Source organism: Engraulis encrasicolus, chromosome 23, assembly GCF_034702125.1.
Source record: "Engraulis encrasicolus isolate BLACKSEA-1 chromosome 23, IST_EnEncr_1.0, whole genome shotgun sequence".
NCBI classification, from domain to species: Eukaryota; Metazoa; Chordata; class Actinopteri; order Clupeiformes; family Engraulidae; genus Engraulis; species Engraulis encrasicolus.
In genome coordinates, this window is record NC_085879.1 from 35672323 (window position 1) to 35695686 (window position 23364).

The window sequence follows — 23364 nt, forward strand, 5'->3', positions numbered from 1 at the left end:
TGCTGGGTCTTTTCAATAAAATGTCTTTTTCAAGAAACTTTTTCACCATGGTTCTTTTGCAACATTACATGACCAAGTCATTTTAAAACGATTGCATAAAATTAAACACATTAATTACAACAGGAATTCCAAAGTCATATGATATGATGCCTGTTATTGTACGTCTATGGACTTAATTGGCCATTGTGAAAACACCAGTCAGCTTTGCATCCTGTTAGAAGAGTGCATTTTGCTTGCTGACTGTTGACTTCTTACTATTTTGGAGACATAGTTCACCACTACTATTTTACACTCTCCAGCCATTAGGTTATAGAAACAAAGAAATTTGTCTATTGCAGGAATTCCCTTGCCACTCGTCACATCATCGACTCTTGGAGGAAGACATCTCCAGAGACTAATTAGTGCATTTGCCACATTTACAGCATACAGAGGACTAGATTCTACAGCCTGTATCAGGGGCTGGAGCACAGGCTGGAGTAGCATTGGGGGTTGGATTATACCCAAGATGGCCGCCTTCATTGAAAGGTAAAAATTGAGACAGTGAAGTGAAGTTTAATATGGTCTGTTAACTGGTTTCTGATTAATGGTTTTAAAACGCGGATATTCGCTACAGCAACATTGCTTTTCAGACTGGATAGTAGAATCGCTACGGAAATTGTCTGTGTAGTGATACATGACGTTAGCCGGTAGTAAATGTGAGTGCACCGGAGGTGAGCATCCTGTCTGGATTATGAGATGTACACTTTCAGAGCATCTAACGGGTTTGTAGCAAATACTCACTCGAGGTCAAGAAAATGAACAAACGAATAGCAGCATCTCGAGCCTAGTTGTGATCTAGTGCTTGCACGAATGGCTTGTTGGATAGTTTAACATCCTAAACGTTAGCCAACATCCGTTGAAAGCTAGCTGCTATGACAGATAGGTTAGCTCAGCCGTTGTGCTCAGTGTAGCCTGCACCTGTTTCGGGTTAAGATTGTGTAGACATAACGTTGTGGCGTGAATTATGGAAGAATACATGATGAAATATTTGTTTACATATTCGTTGATCCTGCTGGCTGATAACCTGCTGTTATCTTTGGCTAGTTTACCAAATGATAGCTAGCATCGAAGGCCACAGATGATGACGTAGACATATGAACCTCTGAACCCATCAACATTTCACAATAATTTCCCCATTTTGTGTTTCAGTCCTTATAAAGCGAGAAACGCGGGTTGCTGTTTTCTTCATTTAGTCATGCTGTAAGATTTTAATTTGGATTTTAATCTCTTGTCTTTTCAGGATGGGGCTGCTGGTCTTGGCCTGTGTTTCATTGTTTGTGAGTAGCTCTGTCGCTGTGGATAGAGGCAACTTCAAAACATGCGACCAGAGTGCCTTTTGCAAGTGAGTAAACGTTACCTTGTTGTGACAAAAAAGTGCGACCAAAATAAATTGGGTTTAACTGTCATTGAAACATTTCAGTTCATCAAGTATTGCATGATTGCTACATGGTGTGTGTGTGTGTGTGTGTGTGTGTGTGTGTGTGTGTGTGTGTGTGTGTGTGTGTGTGTGTGTGTGTGTGTGTGTGTGTGTTTGTGTACTGTCACAGACGCCAGAGAGCACTCAAGGCAGGCCAGTCTCCATACAGAGCTCTGTTGGACACGCTGGAGCTCAGTGACTCTAGAGTGACACTACAGCTCATCAATGACAACAATAAGGTATGTGACGATGCCCAATCATACCACTGTCATTTTGTATCATTACTAAGTCCTCACCTCACTACTTCAGTGATTTTTATATGATGCATGCCTCTACCAGAATAAATTCCATGGTATCAGTGTTGTTTTGTTAGGAAGTCTTCATCTTCGCCCTGTTGCAACGATTGCGTCTGAAGACGTACATGGCGAACGATGTACAGTATATGGCTGACAGTCACGTCATCATCATGAGAATTAATACAGGCACATTTGTTTTGAGAAATGATTGGGTTATTTCTCCTTGCCAGCCACAAATGTGGAAATATACTGACTAGTAATTCAAACTAGCCTCGAGCCTGTTTATTGGAGTGTTTGGTATGGGTTTGGTCATTTATGTGCTCTGACATGCTAGAGCTTTCTTGTGGGTTCAAGGTTTAGTGTGCAATCTACCGTATATGTTTGCCGTTATAAACTACAGCGTCACTGTCAAAGGACTTGTGAGGACAACTATACCGCCCTACAAAGTCAAAGTGCAGTGACTACACATTTTGTCTAAACAAGTTTAGACTGAAAATGGGCTTCTTTACACCTCCTTAATGTTATGACAAAGCCTTATGATCAGAATGTGTCCCGTTTTAGACAGATTGCAATGTCAAATTCGCAGTAGCTACAATATCCAACTTGAAGGCATTTTTCTCAGTTTCAATGTTGGCGTAGTTATTCCTCTTTGTCTTTGTAGGGCAGTAGAGATGTACACTACTTGTCCATAAAACCCAGACAACGCAGACCCAGTGCATGCATCGTCTGTCTGATGAAAATGCTTTCTGATCCAGACTTTTATTTGGAATTAAACGAAAGGATTTAATGGAAACTTGGGGGACAACAATCTTAATTCCAAACTATTTGATTATGAACTATTTATTAGGAATTGAAAACCATCATGTAAACCTGGCAAGTGCTGCTAGTGTTTCTCAACGGGGGCTCTACAACCCCCCACTGGGTTGTTGCAGAGTCCTAGGGGGCCCTGAGAAGGGTTGGTGCTTAATTGCCATTGGGGGGGATTAGTCCATTTTATTGTTCAAATACTAAGTTGGTAGTCTTATGATGAGGTCAGTGGGTGTCAGGAATATTATGATGATGTCAAGGGGGGGCGTTTGTTCAATAAAGGTTGAGAACCACTGCTGTAAAGCAACCGAAGATGAAAACTGCTTAGTGTTGCTTTAAAGTGTGTCTGGTATCCCATAATCCCCCTGTGCTGTGCTGTGCAGGTGCGTCTGCTGCTGGAGCTGTACCGGCTGCAGGGCAACATGACGCGCGTCAAGATCAACGAGTTGAAACCCTTGAAGCCGCGCTTCGAGGTGCCAGACGTGCTCGTGTCAGACCCCCCTACTGAGCCGTGAGTATTCATGCCCAATAAGCGTCTCCACTGGGGTACTGTACAGCAAACACATTGCCTTGGCTGTATATTAACATTGTTCTATGCTCACACGCTGTGTATAATATTTCGAAATTTGGATGAAGTTCTATGGGTCCACCAGCCCCATGAAAATAGACAATAATGGTGATGGTCAATATCTTGGAACAGAAATTGACTTTCCACACAGATCTTAATCCAGGAACATGTAGTGTAAACTAACACTGTTTTATGTCTGTGTAAAAGTGAAAGATGCGCTGTAGGGCTTCCTCGGTAGTATTCATGGGTTTCTCCTTTCTCTGTCCTTAATTATGTGGTGAGTAAGGGAGCACCGTATCTTTCGTTCTTTCAGTCTGTCCCGTATGTGGAGTAACATTAGAGTGCTCAGGTTTGTTTTGTGTCATGCTCTTCACTTTCCTTCCCACTTCCACTACTCATCATCATCTCCTCTTTTCTTCTCCCTCACCCTTTCATCCCCATCCTCTCCTCCAACCCTGCACCCTGTCCTAATCCTCTCTCTCTCTCTGTCTCTCCGCTGTGCAGTCTGTCGCTGGTGTCTCAGGATGACAACGGCGTGGTGCTGTCCCTGGGGGCGGCGCGGCAGCAGCGTCTGATCGTCAGCGCGCGTCCCTTCCGCCTGGACATCGTGGAGGGGCCCGAGGTGCTCATGTCCCTCAACTCCCGTGGCCTGCTGGCCTTCGAGCACCTGCGCCTACGCAAGGACACGTAAGTGTGCCACTCAAAACCTCCCCACCTCTCAACCACCCATCACTCCAGTGGTGTATGTGTTCCTGATCTGTTTAGGAAAGCACAAAACTGTTCTTGTTGTTTTTATTTGTTTTGTTGAGTTTTTTTTTTTTTTAGCTCAGACTAAGAGACAGGTTTTGTGGATGGTGCTTGAATCTTGTATTTTGAATTTGGAGTTAATTTATAGGATTATGAAAGTCTTTGGCTTTTGAATGCAATGCCAAGAGTCTATCTGAGTCTTCTGCTTGCCCTCTCATCTGCTTAATGAATGAATGAAATATCTGCAATGTTCCATCTCACTCATCTTATTAAGATCTCATGAACATGACAGAATGTGGCTATCAAACTAATGCTGGCTTTATTATAAGAATAATTCAACTCTGTGAGGTCTGACTGTTGCAATTCGTTTTTTAGAAGAGCTTAGAGATTTCAGATGAGCTGAACGTACCATTGGTTGAGAAGCACTGTGGGACATTTATGATTGATGTCATGAAAGCCGTTTCCTAGTTTCCATGGCTACACCACATTCACAGTCACTGGGGCACACATCCCTCTCCTGCATTGGCTTTGCTTTGGCCTGTATTTTATGATCACTTCTTGTTTACTTCTGTATTTCATTCATTTTCTATTTCTGTTCAACTTGTTTTCAGCCCTCTGCCTAAAAATAGCAATTCTAGCTTTTGGGATAAAATTAAATGGCCTTTTTCTAGGTAACTTTTATTTTGTGTGGACCCTCTCTACACATGTGAAGTAGATTAGACCCTTTTTTGAGCTTGTAGAATTATAGCAATTCTAAAATAGATCATGTAAAAATAATTTTGTTTGTGAGAGTCTGTGCTGACTAGGTGAAGTCCCTGCAGACTAGGGCTGTAACGATACACTCAACTCACGATTCGGTTTGTATCACGATTCATGACCTACGGTTCGATACACCCCTCAATTTTACATTTGCCAACATTATAATCTTTATGAATAAAATCTATGATAGTTCAAAGGCAGAATAGGTTACAAGAGGCTACAAATATTTTTTTAAAAGTTTCTATATAATAATGATGATGCTTGGAAGCACTATCACTTCATATCATGTGGTTGTTTTCTGGGCAGATGGGTATCAAAACGTTAAAAGGGCGTATCACGATACTGCCTCTTTGTATCACGATACAGTATCGTGACTCTGTGTATCACGATTTCTCGGTTCGATACAATATCGTTACAGCCCTACTGCAAACATGGATCACATTTGCTTTGTGAAGTTAACAATACAGTAGATCAGCAGTAAGCAGTGAGTTAATTTAGGTCCCTTGTATAGATGCAGAGTTGTTATCTATAGTTATTATATGGTTGTGACGTCATCGGTCGAATGCTCCATTCATTTCAACGGGGCTCCCCAACGTTCGCACGTCTGTTATTTTTCGATAACGGACGGGTTGGTCTATAACAGACCGCTGTCAATGGCAACAATACTTTTCACTGCTAAAGCGACTTTTCAACAAGACTCTAATCAGCTGCTGTGATAGACAACACCTACCTGTTGTCCTGGCTACCTAGCTGTTAGCGGTGTTCCACAACGGCACTGTTTTGTTTTGCACAGCAACAATCTTTTGACATTAAAAACTATAATAGCCTAGACTTCACATTAAATAGGCCTAAAGAAATGTCCCCGCCATGTGTGAATCATTTAAGTATATCCATATAATAAGCGGGTTAACTTTCGGCGAGTCGGTCGCTTTGTGGAATAGCAGCACTTCAGAGAGAACAAGACCCCTCCGCTCCGCGTCGGGGTCTAAAGATTCTCTCTGTCGTGCTGCTATTCCACGGTAGCGACGTTCTCGCCGAACGTTAACCCTTACTTATATACAGTGTGTTGTGTCAGTGACAATCTTACTGCTATAGAATGCAAACCCTTCTCCTGTTTGCTCAGTTGGTTTATGTAGATGGCATTCTTTTAGAAACATACATTCATAAAACTATGAGTAATTTGGATGCATAATCACTAAATTCATTGTATTTTTTGTTTTGTTTTTGCAAATTGTAGTCAGGCCAACCCCGAAGGTGCCGAGGCAAAGGAGAACATCGATGGAGCCGAGGAGCCAGCTGAAGTTAAGGTACACAACACACAAACGCCATGAATTATCATAATCATAGTCAGTTAGTTTTATTGTCAATTTTTTCACATGCACTGGACGTAACACGGTATTAAAGTTGTGTTTCCCACTAATCTCATGCTTAGACAGAGACAGGACAGGCATTAAAGTTCAAGATAGATAACATGTACAGTAGTTAAAGAAGATTGTTGCATGTCATGCTCTTTTATAACCACTCGATTTCCGTACGGTATTGAGATGGCATCAGGCATGCTCAGCGTCACCTGCGTCCTCAGCATCTTTTCGCTCCCTCTCTCTTTCCGACATCCAGGACGCAGCAGATGAGGGTGCTAAAGACGAGGAGATAGACGGCATGTGGGAGGAGACCTTCAAGTCGCACACCGACACCAAACCAAACGGTACAAACATAGACGAGACACAAACATGCATTTAAACTTAAAGATTTGTTTATTCATTTAGATAAGATGAGTAAGGGGTGGGTGGGTAGTTATGATTGATGCCGTGAGAGCCGTGTCCTAGTTTCCATGGCTACCGCACACAGACACAGTTGCTCGTGCACACATGTGGATATTTTGTCTCATGGGGATGTTTGTTTATACTGTATATTTAAATAAGATATGGGGACATTTGTTTATTTATATTTGTTTATAAATAATGTAGATAAGATGTTGCATATCCCACATGGATGCAAACAAATCAAATGTGCCAACTCTGCTGTATGTACTCTGTTACACTGACTTGCCTTGTGTCAAGTTAAATGTTGTCCATCTGCCCACTCCACAGGTCCTACATCCATCAGTTTAGACTTCTCCTTGCCGGGCGTGGAACATGTCTATGGCATTCCAGAACACGCGGACAATCTCAAGCTGAAAACCACAGAGTAAGGACTCAGCAGTGCAGTACTCAAACACCTTGAAATGACTGAATGTGAATTCATGTATATCCACCAGCACTTGAGCTAACTGTACTTTGACCTAATCTTGTTTCCAGTTTTCTCATTTTCCACTCACAACAGTTCAGCATTGTATTGTCTCTTCTGTGAGCTAGCAAGCTTGAAGAAAGGAAGGAAATCTTGTGCAGTAGACATTTACATGTAAATCTTGTAAGTGTATTGGCTCGTATTCCCTCCGAGAGATCAGTCAGTTAGGGTTAATATTTTGCTATTTCTCCTCCCCCCTTTCCAGTGGTGGAGACCCCTACAGGTTGTACAATCTGGATGTGTTCCAGTACGAGCTCTACAACCCCATGGCGCTGTATGGACACGTGCCCGTCATGCTGGCCCACAACGCTGTGCGGACCATGGGCCTGTTCTGGCTCAACGCAGCAGAGACCTGGGTGGACATCAGCTCCAACACGGCTGGAAAGGTATACTATGGAACATCCAAGCCGAGGCACTCTTTGAATTCTTTCCATTATTCCTAACTCCTGTCCTAAAACTGTACTTGGGGACTCACACTTTGCTGATGCTCCCTGCTGTCAGGCTAGCCACAACAACTTTTGGGGGACTTTGAGAAAATGCCCTTTCAATGGCGCATTTACGAGGTCTTGTGACGTCATCACAAGGCCACAGGCACAAAGGAGCATGCATACCTGCCGACCATTACGCATTTTGTGTAGCAGATACGGATTTTGACATCAAACTACGGCGCTGTCACTTCAAAATACGGGGGAAAAAAATAGCAAAGTGTGTTCATGGGCCCTTATAAATTGCTCTGTAGACTTGCAACCAGACAGAGCCGTAGACATGGCTCTGCTTGCAATTGTCTCGCGCTGGCCTTTCCATTGGCCAGCAACGTGTGGGGGGGAATATTGACCAATCAGAGCGCTAGTTTGGATGTCTTCATTTGTTATGCTGCGCTCCTCTCGAGCCGAGGCATCAGCTGCGTGCCGACAGAAAGTTTGCTTCGAAATCACACAAGCAGAGAGACTGGTTAATGTAGCCTACTCCTATAATCTCTGAAACAAGTGTCCTCCTCCTGTCATCATGTATTATCCATCTTGTTACTGTCGCTGTAGTTTTACAAGTGAGCACCGTCAAAATCACTGTTCCAAAGGTAAATGGACTTTGAGAAAGGTAGTCTGTATGTGAATAGTGAATTGCGTCCTGTTGTTAAATCCCTAAACTTATGAAAATAAATAAATGCCGAGGTCTGTCGTAATGATTCACCCAATGTTTCGCCGTAGGCCTATTTGACGGCAATATGTTGTTGCTTGTTTTGATATTGGACTGAAACGAGATTACTTCCGAATGAGAAAATGTGTCGATGACCGCGCTATAAATTAGCTGATTTAGCAGCAAAAATTCGGTTTCCCTTTGCGCCGGATCATTTTAACTCGGGGAAAATAAAGCGATAGTTCTAACGGTTGTGCTCGGAGTAGGTCTACATCCGTAACCTACCATGACACCGTATAGGAATACTGTTCCCCCCTGAGTCATGGCCCATTCTGTGATCAGGTGTAACAGGTCGTGCGTCATACCAAATATGCATCACTCCACGACTACTATCCGTAATCACGTATGGCAATCTATTAATAAAATCAATTATCCTATCATCATATATGTGCCGAACAGTGAACAATAGCCAACTCATGACGGCAGATGAGGGTAGATAGGCCCACTATTATGCAGAGAAGTGAAAAAAGAAGCGATGCCCCTCAAAAGTTACTGTGGAAGTTCCAAGAGCATTGGCCATCAGCCCCCGTCCCTCAGTAGAGCCACTACATGACGCATTTTGTACTGAATGAATGCTGAAAGTGTGATTTTGATGTTAGCCCCCAAGGTAATAATATTAACCTGATATTATCCTAGCTTAGATAACAGTTGTTTTTATCTTTTTCTCTACTGCTGATGCTTCTTCACAGTAGGTGACAACATCACCATTTATTAATATTGGGGGAGATGATGTAAGAATCATTACAATTCAACTTTTTGTTCATAAATATCACTGAAATGCCTCGGTATTTTATAATCAAATGATACATTTTCCTACATGTACCTTCTACAGCCAAAAAAATAATCAGCAAATGCTTCAATTTCATACTCAATTCCAGCTCCTTAACACCCCCCAAGTGACCAAATGCTCTGTTTGGCTGGTACATAGGATAACTTAATAGCCACTTAGGCCTACTAGCCAGACTGGTGGTATGTTTGACTAGTAAGATTAACAGCAATATTGGCTGGTGATCAGTAAAGTTAATTTAGAGGCCTGAATTCCAGCACACTATATCATAGCATTTTATTGGTGTTATGGTGTGAAACAAAAAAAAAAAAAATCTTTCATGAAAGTTTAATAAATTATGGTAGTTCAAAGTACTGTGAAGAGCAAGATAAACTATTTGCCAGATACACGGGATGTTAGGCTAAAATGCATTAAAATGCAGGAAATTGCATCTAAGAAAAGCATTTTTTTCTGGGGGAGGACCCCCCTGCCTGAATGAAGTGTCTCATATCTTCCCTGTTGACATTTGGCAACCCTAGGTGTAGGGCAGACTATGCAAAACAAAGTAGCCTCTCAGATGGGCCCGCCGGCGACCCCGTTGCTTTGCCATGCCAAGTTGTTGCGCCGTGAATTGCAGCGCCGCGATAAGTTGCTACTCAATGTTTTTTTGAAAGGTTGGCAGGTATGAGCATGGGAGTTAGGATAGTGGAAAGAGCCCGTTGTCTTAACCTTACAATTGGTCTGATAACCGCTTTGAACTACATTTAGCTACCTGAGGTTATCAATTGCCAATCTGAACATTTGGGCTTCCTGTGTCCTCTATGTCATGGCAGACGGTCTTTGGTAAGATGCTGGACTACGTTCAGGGCGCCAGCGAGACGCCACAGACGGACGTGCGCTGGATCTCCGAGAGCGGCATCATCGACGTGTTCATCATGCTTGGCCCCACCCCCTTCGATGTCTTCTCCCAGTACGCCTCGCTTACCGGTGAGAGGGTGTAGCTGTGCCGTGCCACTTTACAATCACAACACACCTTATTAGTTCTGTCTTCTGTGCCAATTTACAAACAAAACAACCCTCAGTTTTGTCTTGTGTTCTAGTTTACAAGCAAAACACACCTACGTTTCGTCTGTGTGAATGTTTACAAACGCCAAATGCCTCGGTTTTGTCTTGTGTGCCATTTTACAGGCTCAACACGACTCAGATCTGTCTGTAACACAACTTCTGCTTCATCTTTGCTTTGTCTTTGTGATAGTTTGTAAACAAACCCCCTATTTAGTTCTGTTTTCTTTATCTCTGTGCAAATTGACATTTTATCGCCTTTTGCCAAATGTACAAGCACAACAATCTATACGCCAACAGACACAACACTTCCCTCCTTTGACATTATCTTTCTTCATTTTACAATAGATTAGATTGGTCAGTGATAACATATGCATCAAGTTCGACTTTTCCTTTTATTGGGCCTCAGACTCTTACTCACACTGTTTAACCCATTTTAGCCTTAGCCCTTTTTGGGAAAAGGTACCCTCTGCCTATTAAAACCTAAATATCTCTGCCTGTGAAGCACATAAAAAGCATGAAATAAGTTGAATTTAAAGGCTAGGACCCTCATTTTGCATTAGAATGTGTTCATCCAGCTCTGACGTACCACATTTTTTGATAAAACAGCTCAAATCTCAAGAACCTGAATGCAGCATATATGTCGCTCCAGGGCGAAATGGGTTAATCAAATCTTTCTGCTTCAGGCACCCAGTCTTTCCCTCCGCTGTCCGCGCTGGCCTACCACCAGTGCCGCTGGAACTACAACGACCAGGAGGACGTGAAGGCGGTGGACAAGGGCTTCGACGAGCACGACATCCCCTACGACTTCATCTGGCTGGACATCGAGCACACCGACGGCAAGCGCTACTTCACCTGGGACCCCCACAAGTTCCCCAGCCCCAAGGAGATGCTTCAGGGCATCATGGATAAGCGCCGCAAGGTTAGACAGCTACATGCTAAGCTATGCGCTAAGCTAACGTGCTGAGCTCATTCCATATGGTGAAATTGGCTATAAATAAGTTCCCCATCCCCAAGGAGATCCTACAAGGCATCAGGGATAAGTGCCACAACGTTAGACAGCTATACGCTTAGCACATGCTATGTAAACGACAGCAAACAAGTTCAACCTCGTTAGGTGGGCAGGTAACAATACATTGTTAGCAGCTAAGCATACTTGAAGCACATGCCAAAAGCCACCAGGTTAGAAAGGTGTACCAGAGAGTGTTTATGGGTAGTACGAGAGAGCAATCTCGCTACTTTTTCCGGGTGGTACTGTCCACTAAGTGGCGCCATCCAGACAGCGCAGAGGAGCGCCAAGGAGCGCAGAGGCTGTTGAAATGAATGTGGTCCCATGGAGCTCAACCACGATGCTGCCATTGCTTTGGGAGAGAATTGGTATCATCGTTTCATTTTATTTTTCCAAAAGGCAGGATAGATTATCCTTTCAAACAGCAGTTAGTTTGAATGTTTAAACTTGCTGGATCTTTGTAAAATACGTCTTTATTGTCAATATGACGTCACGAGTGGCTTCACACACTGCGTTTGGATTGGTCGGCCAGCTGCATTGCTGTGATCACGACGGCCGTAAAGCAATTTTGTTAGCAAGATGCTAGCGGAGCCTGACTCATAAATGCCAAAGCTGTAGGAAATCAGAAGGACATAACTCCCATGTTATTGTACATTTAATTGAAATCCACATTGGTTTCACAGAACTTACAGTAATATTGTCAAGTTTCAGCAGACAGCGAGCACAATTGTCAGTTATTAGCGCCAGCCTTATGACCTCTGCTGTCTCGACAGCGCTCCCTAGGTGAACTGCAGGCACGGGTTTGAGGGCGAGATTCAACACTGTATGTAAACCCACTGTGGGTGTACACAGAGTACCGGTACATGCAAAACACTGCAGTGATACATACATACTACAGTACCTCATGAAGAAAAATAATTGTAAAATGTAAATCTGATCAGTGGTTGACTTTTTTTCAAGACTGTATTTACAGACTTTGTCTTGTCCGTTTCCTGCAGATGGTAGCAATCGTGGACCCTCACATCAAAGTGGACAGTGGCTACAAAATCCACAACGCCATTCGTGAGCAGAACTTCTACATCAAGAATAAAGATGGAGGAGATTACGAAGGCTGGTGCTGGCCAGGTGAGCCACCTTTTAAAGTCTTAAATGACTACATGTTCAGGAATAGTTGTTGCTTCTTCAATGATTGGTTTGTTAGTTTGTTTTAAAGTGTGTTTTAAATGGCCAGTTTTGCCTGTGATTGTACTTTTAGAGTGTACTTGTAAAGCAAAGCTCATGTCATGTCATTATAAATCTCAGTTCTTACCACAACATCCTCTTTTGGGATTTCATCTGTTGCAACACCATTTTGAAATCTCGTGTGAAATAAAAACCCACCACACGATGGACTATGGTGTACGGTGCCGTTTTAAATAGAAGAGGTTGTAATTGCATCATGACCCACATCATCTTTCTGTTGCATTTCTTGTAACCCATCCATCGCTTTCAAAATAAAAGCAGTCGATTACAAATGTTTGCTTATCTAACCATATTGTGTATGTCTCTTTGTAGGGAGTGCTGGCTATCCGGACTTCACCAAACTGGAGATGAGAGACTGGTGGGCCAGCATGTTTGACTATGAACACTATGAGGTCAGTCCTCTTACTCCCAGATACGCATGTTTTGATATTGTCATGTGGAAAACACACACTGGGCTCGTTTGTGATGATAACATTTTCTAACCAGAATGCATAAATCAGGCAAAGTGTGCATGCGCACTGCCTAGCAAAAGCATCACTGCTTCATCACGAACAATCCCATTGTTATATATGGCTTCATTCGCACAAAACACTGTTTAAATGCTCATTATTATTATTATTATGAAACCACATTTCACATGTAGCATTTGAATTGATTCTAGGTGTCATGATTTGTATTGAATCTCCTCCTCCCCAATGTGTTTGTGTGTGAATGTTTACGTGCATATGTCTATCCTTCAGGGGGCAATGGAGAACCTGTACACGTGGAACGATATGAATGAGCCGTCTGTGTTCAACGGACCGGAGGTCACCATGCACAAAGATGCCAAACACGGAGACTGGGAGCACCGCGACTTCCACAACCTCTACGGCTTCTATGTGGTGAGAATCGCAGCATGGGATTGGATGAGCAATCGCGTCTCAAATCCTTGCCTCAAAGCATGCATATTCCCACCAGCCGCCGTTTAGTGTAGAGGGAGTTGTTGTTTTATAAGTGTATTTGGATTAGTTCTATGCAAAGAGCCTGCCTAATAATAAAAGCTCATGAACAGGACTACACCTGATGTAACTTGTGCTATAAACTTACCAACCAAGTAACCACATAACAAGGTCGTTATGTGCCCAAGCACAGTTCAGGTTAATGGAGAAAAACTATCCCTTATACAACCAAAGAATGCAGTGTTGTACCAACCATTTATGCAGGAAAAATAATGCAAAAATATTCACAACCATCTGTCTGTGGTGCAGGCTGTTGTCTCTGGGGGAACACAGCTGTGAAAAAATAGGGAGCTGCTATCTTATGACTGCATATAGTCATTTTATTGTGTCCCAATGACAATGGGACATTTTTGTCCTGTAGTGGGAGTTCTAACATCTTTGCATACTTTGTTCTTGTCAGCAAATGGCTACTGCCGACGGCTTGGTCCGCCGCTCAGGGGGAGTAGAGCGTCCATTCGTCCTGACCAGGGCCTTCTTCGCTGGGTCTCAGAGATACGGTGAGTCCCTCTTCACCTTCAGTGTGTTTCATGAACATGAGGAATTTGAAAAGGTTCTTAGCTTTTTTTATTGCTTTGCTTTGGCTTATTTCATGTTTGAATGGTTTCGAGTTTCTCAGTTGTTTCATAAAAAAAGAAGGTGTGAAATGAATACTGTGTGATACTGAATCGTGATTGTGTGCACACAAATGTGTGTGAGAATTGACAGACTTTGAAAAAATGTCCTCAGTTGTAAACCGTGTGCGTGTTTGATTGCAGGAGCGGTGTGGACGGGTGACAACGCAGCTGAATGGGACCATCTGAAGATCTCCATCCCCATGTGCCTTAGCCTGGGTCTAGTGGGCATCTCATTCTGTGGAGGTCAGGAAAACACTCATGATTGTGTGTGTGTGTAGTAGTAGTAGTAGTAGTAGTACATTTTACTGGTCTACTTCAAGAATTTAATTTGATTGGCAGCCAATGTGTCTAGTTTCTCCCCTGACTACCTGTTGTGATGTTCAGGCTTCACTGGTTTCTGTGTGTGGACCAGTGTTAATTTCGTCACCTTTTTTAAATTTAGTCTTAGTCTTAGTCTTAGTCACAATGACGAAAATCAATTTTAGTCTTAGTCAAATTTAGTCATTGCCTTCACAATTTAGTCTTAGTCTTCGTCTAAATGACGAAAATTAATTTTAGTCATAGTCATATTTTAGTCATTTTAGCATTTTAGTCATTTTAGTCAAATTATTACACAGATTATTACTAGATAGCCTATTGCAGCAAATATTCACATTGTTACTAGCTTATTTTCCACCAAAACACAAATCAGTCCTGTAAAAGTAATTTCAACAGCATAGAGCAAAGGAGCATTAGACACACACACTTCCAGGTGCAGGTTGCTCTTTCTCTCTCTCTCTCTCTCTTTCTCTCTCTCTCTCTCTCTCGTGCATTAGAAGCTGCTACGTATTATTTGCTTTTGAATTTGATCACGTAGGCTACAAGCTCTTCTTCACCTGACCGCGTGACTCATAGCCTGCAGATTGCAGGCAGTGGGAAGACCAGACATCCCAATGAAGTCCAAGAAGTTTCCCTGATAATTGATAGTGGCTCCCCGATGGCCGCGAGTCAGATAAAATATTCCTGATTTTAGACTTTGCAAGTTCGCGTTATTTCGATTGCCAATGCGGGACAGAGAAAGATAATGCCTCGTGCGTCATTCCTGGAATACTTCAAATAGATTACGCGCACTTCGTAGGACGCCCTGCAAAAGTCCTGGGGAAAAAGTAGGCAGTTGTTCTATGCAGACTGGACGACAGAAAGGACATTGACAAACAATGGTTGAACACTAATGCTGTTTTGTTTGTCGGGATGTCGAGGGTCGATAAGCATCTCCAAGTTTAAGCAATGAGTTTTTAGAACTTGGGATGTCTGGGAGACGCTATTGTAATAGGCTACGCATCGCATGGAAGGGATGTCGACTGCCTTGGGTCTTTTAGTGTTGCCCTCGACGGGAACAAGTTTCAATTCTCCGCACTTTAAACCCTGATCGCCCACACATTGATTCTTATCAAAACTACAATAGCCGTGCCTCTGTTTAGACTACTTAAACAACGTTTCCCCTGTAGCGCGCGCATCCCTTAAACGTCTCCCGGTGTGTCTGATCTAAATAAATGCATGAATCCGAGCTTCATGATTTGCTTGCAAACTGCCTATTCATACGGTTAAACAGCCAATATAGCAAACATTACTATAGAACAGACAATGGACGTCGGCGTATGCGTAAGTGGAAAGGGGAAGAGGGGAAGCTCGAGGAGGTTTAAAATGACAGCATCAGAGGAAGATTGGCGCGAGTGACGGTACTATTATCATGACTGCACAAACACACACGTCTTCGTTATGGACAAAAGGGTTGTTGAACATGTTTCAAAATTAACACTTGTTGCCTCAACGTCGGCTCTTTCTCTTTCTGGGAAACATTTTAGGGCCTAAACTCAACTGAACAGGGCTCACTGAACTAGGCTACTTCTGATTGAGCCGCACCAGCGCCAGGCACTGCCTGCAGCGACAAGCAGGGCAACAGCGCCTAATCTTCTATGAAGTTCAAGAAACAATTAACAATTACAAATTAATTTTAACCAATTACATATTTAATGTCCATTCGTCCATGGCTTGTACATTTCGTCTCGTCTTAGTCTCCTTAACGAAAATCATTTTTTATTTTCGTCATATTTTTATGTTCTGGAAGCAATTTTTGTGCGTCATCGTCTCGTCATCGTCACGGGAAAAAGGGGCGTTGACGAAATATTTTCGTCATCGTCCTGGTTGACGAAATTAACACTGGTGTGGACTAAACGTGAATGATCTATCAATTGATTGGCTGCCTTATTTCTAGTCTCTCCCTTGACTACTTTTTGTGATCTTCTTGGTCATAGCCAGGCTTCACTGGCTTCTGTGTATGGACTGAACTTGAAGGATCTGTTCATCTATCAATTCCACCTCACTGTTTTTGTGTCCTTCTACTGTATCCCAAGTTTAATGCTTCACCTGTGTGTGTGTGTGTGTGTGTGTGTGTGTGTGTGTGTGTGTGTGTGTGTGTGTGTGTGTGTGTGTGTGTGTGTGTGTGTGTGTGTGTGTGTGTGTGTGTGTGTGTGTGTGTGTGTGTGTGTGTGTGTGTGTGTGTCCCTATTTCTCTTTTTCCTTCATTTCTTTACGATCCTTCATTCTTATCTCTTTGTTATAGCCGACGTCGGTGGCTTCTTCAAGACGCCCAGCACCGAGCTGCTAGTCCGTTGGTACCAGACCGGCGCCTACCAGCCCTTCTTCCGGGCCCACGCTCACCTGGACACCCCCCGACGTGAGCCCTGGCTCTTCGGGCCCGAGAACACGGCGCTGATCCGTGAGGCAGTCCGCCAGCGCTACACCCTCCTGCCCTACTGGTACCAGCAGTTCTACCTGGCCCACACCACCGGACAGCCCGTCATGAGGTGAGGCGAGGCTCTATAGACACTCTGTAGGAATTTTGGAGGTTGGGGTGCGCTGATTTACATAAACAATAAGCAAAGTGGTAGACTGTGTGAGAGAGTGGTCCCTAATGTTAAAACTTTTTGGAGCTCATGGCCAGTGTGCGGACCTCTCTCCCATACACTCTGTTGGAATGCCAAAAGCCAGTAACTGCATATTATGCCAATGGTGGCATTGGTGGAAGAGGTTTGAGGTGTGCGTTGTTAAGACCACAGGGGCAGCCTTGACCCAGTGGAGAGTTGGTTTTTGAATCTGGGGGTTGAGTTTGAATCTCACCTGACCTCTCCCTACACCTACATGCATGGCTGAAGTGCCCTTGAGCTAGGCACCTAACCCCACATTGCTCCAGTAAGTCGCTTTGGATAAAAGCGTCAGCGTAATGTAATGCAATGTGACCTTGAGTGCTCAGGAGAGCAGAAGGCGCTACATACTGCTGCCCACCCAGTCACCGATTTTACCATATTTTGTCAAAACGGACTTTTAAGGCTGTCCATCGGTAGCACTAAATCGCTTGCCTTTCCCTAGCAGAGGTCATTTGTGAATGTTATTCAATTTGAGTTATTTGTATATACATTATGTAAATGGTGTCTATTGTGTGTGACAGGCCCCTCTGGGTAGAGTACCCCAAGGACACGGCCACCTTCAACATGGATGACCAGTTCCTCATCGGTAAGTATGAAACTCGTTTTCTCTTCATTTCCTTCTATTGGAAGGTGATTTGTCTTTATTGTCAAACTACAGAAGTCACCTACTTAACCTGTGGTTATAGTGCATACAACTTCTTCTCACCTTGATACTATGCAGTAATACATGGTGTTGCTGAAAAGGTTTTCATTGCAGCTGAAAGGAAAAAACTACTAAACTACTTCCCTATTGCTTTCGCTAAAACATGGCTGCAAAGATGTTTTGAGTTTCGCATTTCCATCCAGTTTCATTGTGCCTCCATTGTGTTTGTGTTTCAGGCAAGGACCTATTGGTGCACCCTGTAACCGAGGAGGGAGCCCGAGGCGTCACGGCCTATCTACCAGGACATGGAGAGGTCTGTTGGTGCACTGCATTGCCCTCACAATGCTCCCATTCACCATTCACACACAAGCCTTTCCCGTCTCCTTTCTGCAGCTCTTCTGAAATGACTCGTGGTATATTTAGTCTAGTCTGTTTGAGATGTTAAGGCTGTGTTTGTTTGTACAAACATATGTTTTCCTTCTCAAGTTAAGTATCTTCTGCAAAGTCAATTTGTGACTTGTTTTGTAGGAATGCCACTAACAGCTGAAATGCAAACGTGCATTATCGCACAAGTGGCTAATCTGTTTTTATGCCCTGCAACTGTTGCTGCTTGAAGTTACGTTCTGGCAACAGAAAGGGTTGAGGGTTTCTTTTTTTGAGGTTAGCAATGAAGGATCTTTGGTTACATCAGAAGTCAGCCTGACGATTATTGTATCATATTTCTGTCTTGCAGGTCTGGTACGACGTCCACACATTCCAGAAGCACAATGGTGCTCAAAGCCTCTACATTCCTGTGACCATGAGCTCTGTAAGACATTGTGTTTTTTTTTTACATTACAATACATTAGACTTACTTAAAGGTACACTGTGCAGGAAATGGTCCAAAAAGGTACTGCAACTATGCGGCTCACTGAAACTGGGCTGCCTATTGCCAAATTTGAGCTTTTTATGAAAGTTTATTAAGTAATAAATTAATATTTTCTAGTATGGCCCAAGTATGGTCATTTTTGCAGCTAAAAATGGCTATTTCTGGAAATTCGAAATGGCGGACCATGGATAAGATCCCCCTTTTCATGTATGAAAAGTGCAATTTTTCCAGTCATAATGAATACTTAGAATTTGATGGTGGTGGTAAGTATTCATGAAAAATGTAACATTAGTGAATGGGCAGCGTGAATTCTGGAAATAAACAAAAATATCTTACACAGTGTACCTAATTTATTCCAAAGCAAATTTAGAATGTGTGAAAATGCATGTGCATGCTTTTAACCCTTTAAGACAGAGAAACATATACATGTATGCGCAACAGACCGGCTGCAGAATCTATGCATGTTTACTTTTAACAGCGTTTTATGTTAACTTCTTACCCATTTGGTTTTGATATCGGATTGGGCATGGTATGAAAGGTTCCCAAAATGCTGTCTCCTACAGATTCCAGTGTTCCAACGAGGAGGTTCCATCATTCCGAGAAAGCTCCGGGTTCGAAGGTCCTCTACGTGCATGGAGGGCGACCCCTACACTCTCATTGTAGCGCTCAATACCCAGGTTGGTCTCTTACGATTTTCACTGATCTGTTACCTGAATTTGTTTTCATTTTTCAGTAATGCATTGGTTAAATCCTATTAGATATATTAGAATTGTGAGCCTCTTTTTGTTGTTGTTGTATTTCTTTACTTCAGAGGGGAAGATACCGCACACTCTTGTCCATCATGCAGAATTTTATTTACCTAAACAACGTTTAGGCCAGTGTGGCCTTTTTCAAACTTGAAAAATGCCACACTGGCCGAAAAGTTGTTTATGCAAATAAAATTCAGCATGATGGACAAGAGTGTGCGCCTGCGGTATCTTCTCCTCTGAAGTGAACTAGTACCCACTACCTGCACCTCGAAACATCTGGTGTGCATTGGTTTCCTCCTCCAAAAATTGTTTGTGCTTACCACAGAGAACTGCCGAGGGAGAGCTGTACATGGATGATGGCCACACCTTCAACTTCAACACCAAGAAGGAGTTTGCACACAGAAGCCTCACCTTTGCCAACAATGTCCTCTCCTCCCGGTAACAATCAGACCCAAATCCTCCCTCACTCTTGTCTTTTTCTTTTGTTCTGGTTTGCATTGTACGCAGCAACTTGTCTTTCCACTTGTCTTGCCAGAGACACACAACAGTGAATGCAATCAACACACACAGTTGTTAATGAGACGTTTCCAGTGAAATTTGTTCATACGAAATTGATAACGGCTTTTAAAAAAACAGTGGTTATTGTTGCCATGGAGCTAGCCTGACATGGCTGACGGTCCCTCTTGACTTCTTTTCATTCGTTGTGGATCCAGACCCTCAACTAAGAATGAAAAGAAATAGAGGGACTGGCCATGTTAGGCCATGGAGTAGGTGGTGTATGAGTAATGTTTTTGCAAATTGGAATTCAAGGAGAATGTGATGATAAAAAAAGGTGGAATACTCTCTATTTACTCTGTGGCTGTCTCAAATGACGCACTTTTATCAGTGCACTGACAGTCAGTGCATAGTGCACACAGTGCACTGCGGTCTTTAGTGCATAGTGTCATGGAAAAATTTGAGCACTATGCACTGTGCCCTCGCTGGAAGTGACGGCTGAGCATGGCATTAGCTCGCCAAAATATGAGTTGGCTATGTTTACAATGCACAGCGTCTGGTGCTTGTATTTCCATGTCCTTCACCCCAAAGGACAACAATCACACATACAATACTTTGGTTGGCATGAAAAGGTTGGTGTCCCATCAACATTACTTACAGAATTAGGAGACTGTTGGCCAAACTCTTCTACTGAACTGAATGCCACATTTCCTCCATGTCATTGTCAACATGGCCGCCGTTTAGTGCGTGCAGTGTCCATCATTCAAGCACTGCATTTTCACGCCATTGTTAGGGGATCATCCTGGCACTTTCAGTGCACTGGCTCAATTGAACTTTTCAGCGTGAGCGCCCTAGGCACTGAAAAACAGTGCCCGAAGTGCACAAGTGCGGCATTTGAGACACGGGCTGTATTTCCCACTACCTGCTAAATCACTCTCTAGATAGGTGCCCATATCATGAAATTGAATGAGTTTTAAAGGGACACTGTGTGAGATTTTTAGTTGTTTATTTCCAGAATTCATGCTGCCCATCCACTAATGTTACCTTTTTCATGAATACTTACCACCAGCATCAAATTCTAAGTATTCATTATGACTAGAAAAATTGCACTTTTCATACATGAAAAGGGGGATCTTCTCCATGGTCCGCCATTTTGAATTTCCAAAAATAGCCATTTTTAGCTGCAGAAATGACTGTACTTGGACCATACTAGAAAATATTTGTTTAATACTTAGTAAACTTTCATGTAAAGATCAAATTTGGCAATAGGCAGCCCAATTTCAATAAGCAGCATAGTTGCAGTACCTTTTTTGACCATTTCCTGCACAGTGTCCTTTTAACATTCTCCCCTTGATGTGTCTATGTCTATCGTCTGTCCGTATATTTTAGATAAAGCTACTGAATTTCCTTGTTGTTCACAAGTATACTTGGCCAATAAAGTTTAGCTTATTGTTATCCTGATTCTGACGACCATGTCACCCTACATCTCTGCAGGAACCTGTGCTCTGACTGCCATTTCTCCACTCCCTCCTGGATAGAGAAGGTCGTCATTCTCGGCTCCAGTAACCCCAGACAAGTCAGCCTGAAGTCAGATGGTATGAGATGCTCTTTTCTTTCCTTTTGAGGACTAAGCATTCCTGTGCATAAATACACATTTATACTTTTATTTGCATGTCTCTTCAACTGACATCCAAGCTTAAAGTTCTGTTCTGTTCTGTTCACGTGTGTTTTGAGCGATACACCCCTAATGTATCACATCATTGAATTTGAGTGGAACAGTGTCTAATATGCTTTTTTTTCTCTGTTTGTTTGTTTGTCCTGTCATGCTGCATAGGCAAAGAGACTGCTCTGGAGTTTGAGTTTGACCCGTCCGTATCGGTGCTGACTGTGCGTAAGCCTGGCGTTAACGCTGCTGCTGACTGGATGATACAACTGCTGTGAGGAGGAGGATGATGATGATGATGAGGAGGATGATGATGAGGGGGGAGAGCTATGGGACTGGGCTCAGTCTACTGGCTGTAACAGGGATGGATGGGTGGATGGATGGATGGATGGATGGATGGATGGGTGGATGGATGGATGGATGGATGGATGGATGGATGGATGGGTGTGGGCACAGGCTGGGTGTGAAGGGGGACTCTCACCTCATACCCATACACACCATGTGGATGAAGTGACCAAGGAGAGGAAGCGCTTACTATGTGGCACATGGAGACCAAACCGACAGAAAAAAGTGGACTTCTTGCTGTCAGATGCATCTTTCTAATACACATGCGCACACACACACACACACACACACACACACACACACACACACACACACACACACACACACACACACACACACACACACACACAGGGGAACAATCACACTGATGCTTAAAATGCAAATGCAAAAAAAAACAATAAAAAAAAAACAATCCCTGAAGTAGTCCAATAGATAAAAGACTCTTGAGAAACAGAGTCTCGCAAATATAGAAATATGTCCATTTATACAAATGTAACAGGCGATAAAACTGAACCTTTGCCATTCAGGACCACATTTGATTATTTTGTGATCATGTCATAAAAAGAACTGAGATGAACTTTTTCCTTGTTTGTTTTAATAATAATTGCCATGTTTTTGTCCGTTCAAATTTTGATCATGTGAGCTTTGAATATACATGTAACTGACAAACCTTTGGGTCAACATGTTTGTTTTTTTATTATTATTAGATTGTTTTCCTCAAATTTCAGGCATTTTCATCTGAAGGTATTTCTCTGGAATAATGACAATTCCATTTCAGTAACTTATTCATGCATTGTGAACATCCGTGGGAACCACCATAGCATGGTTAAGTCTCTGGAAATCTTCACCTCTCTGTTCTTGCTGTTTTGAAACGTCACAACGTCCAATATCGTGCCAGATTTCTTTTTTCTAATGTGGGGACAGGGAAATGTAGAGGTTCTTATATCCTTCGACTTGAAATACTTGAGAATTCTGTGGGATACTTTTGAAATATCTTGCCATGGCTGGCTCTGTGCTTTACTGTGATGGGGGAGGGAGGGTATATGGGGAAATACTGTGGCAGCTGGAGCAAGAAATACAATTCACAGAGTTGGGAAATATTTTCAGGGGAATAAACCACTGAATCTGGAAAAAAAATAATAGTTTTTTTATTCTTTGCCTCTTGATTCTTGGTGTTTTTGTTCATGTGGGGTTTTTTTGTACTGTTTGCGGTAATGGCCAATATGGATTTTATTAGTTCACCATCCAGTCCTGCATATTCCATACGGCCATATGTTTCTACCTGTCCAATTCTGTCAGGTGATTGCTTGGTTGAAGTGGGCAGGTAAAACCAGGTCATTTGGCACATGTTGCAATGGATTCCCTTACCAGTATAGTTTATCAATCCAAGTTGGCCATAACTGATTTATGAGTTGAAAATAGCGAGTGCACTAACGAAAAAGAGATGGGAGTGATATTTAGCACAATTGAAATTGTGGGTATTGTGTTTTAATGGGTTTACTCAGGACCACTTCTATCACTGGTGTGTGTCTGCTGACTGACGCAAGCTACCTTTGCCGTACATCGTTTTTTTTAAGTTGTGAAGATCCAGAAATGTCACCTTAGTGACAAGTAAGCATTTACAGTGTATGAATTATGTTGTGGGGATGGTGGTCTTCATTTTGGTCGTCTCTGGTAAATACTCTCTCATTCTCCCATGTTTTTCTTATCTTATACATGTCCATGAAAGTGTTTTTGTTTCATTTGTTGACAATAAAACAGTGCTGAAATTGACTGTGATTTCAGGAGGTATTTGTATACATGATGACTGAAAATACTTGTACAAGATGGT

General features: G+C 42.7%; 1 protein-coding gene across 2 annotated transcripts; it reads left to right on the forward strand.

The window, feature by feature from the left end:
- Nucleotides 1–482: 482 nt before the first annotated feature.
- On the forward strand, nt 483–23306 carry ganabb (glucosidase II alpha subunit b). Of its 2 annotated transcripts, none has more exons than XM_063190368.1 (24): nt 483–525; nt 1280–1381; nt 1587–1695; nt 2943–3070; nt 3632–3814; nt 5871–5940; nt 6251–6338; nt 6724–6820; nt 7125–7305; nt 9713–9866; nt 10628–10863; nt 11949–12075; nt 12505–12584; nt 12933–13073; nt 13591–13687; nt 13946–14047; nt 16407–16650; nt 17292–17356; nt 17650–17726; nt 18147–18221; nt 18845–18958; nt 19356–19468; nt 21020–21120; nt 21360–23306. In XM_063190368.1, exons 1-24 carry the CDS (start codon nt 506–508, stop codon nt 21464–21466), a joined length of 2811 nt encoding a protein of 936 aa, XP_063046438.1. In that variant the 5' UTR covers nt 483–505; the 3' UTR covers nt 21467–23306. The 2 variants fall into 2 exon arrangements, with proteins under 2 accessions (XP_063046438.1, XP_063046439.1); XM_063190369.1 differs by lacking the exon at nt 483–525 and adding an exon at nt 692–710.
- The last annotated feature ends 58 nt before the right edge of the window (nt 23307–23364 follow it).

Bases quoted from the DNA above. Each gene is read 5' to 3' on its own strand.
- ganabb (XM_063190368.1), top strand. From the start codon at position 506: ATGGCCGCCTTCATTGAAAG. The intron at 10,864-11,948 runs GTTAGACAGCTA...CGTTTCCTGCAG, and splicing joins TCATGGATAAGCGCCGCAAG to ATGGTAGCAATCGTGGACCC. The intron at 17,727-18,146 runs GTCTGTTGGTGC...TCTGTCTTGCAG, and splicing joins ATCTACCAGGACATGGAGAG to GTCTGGTACGACGTCCACAC.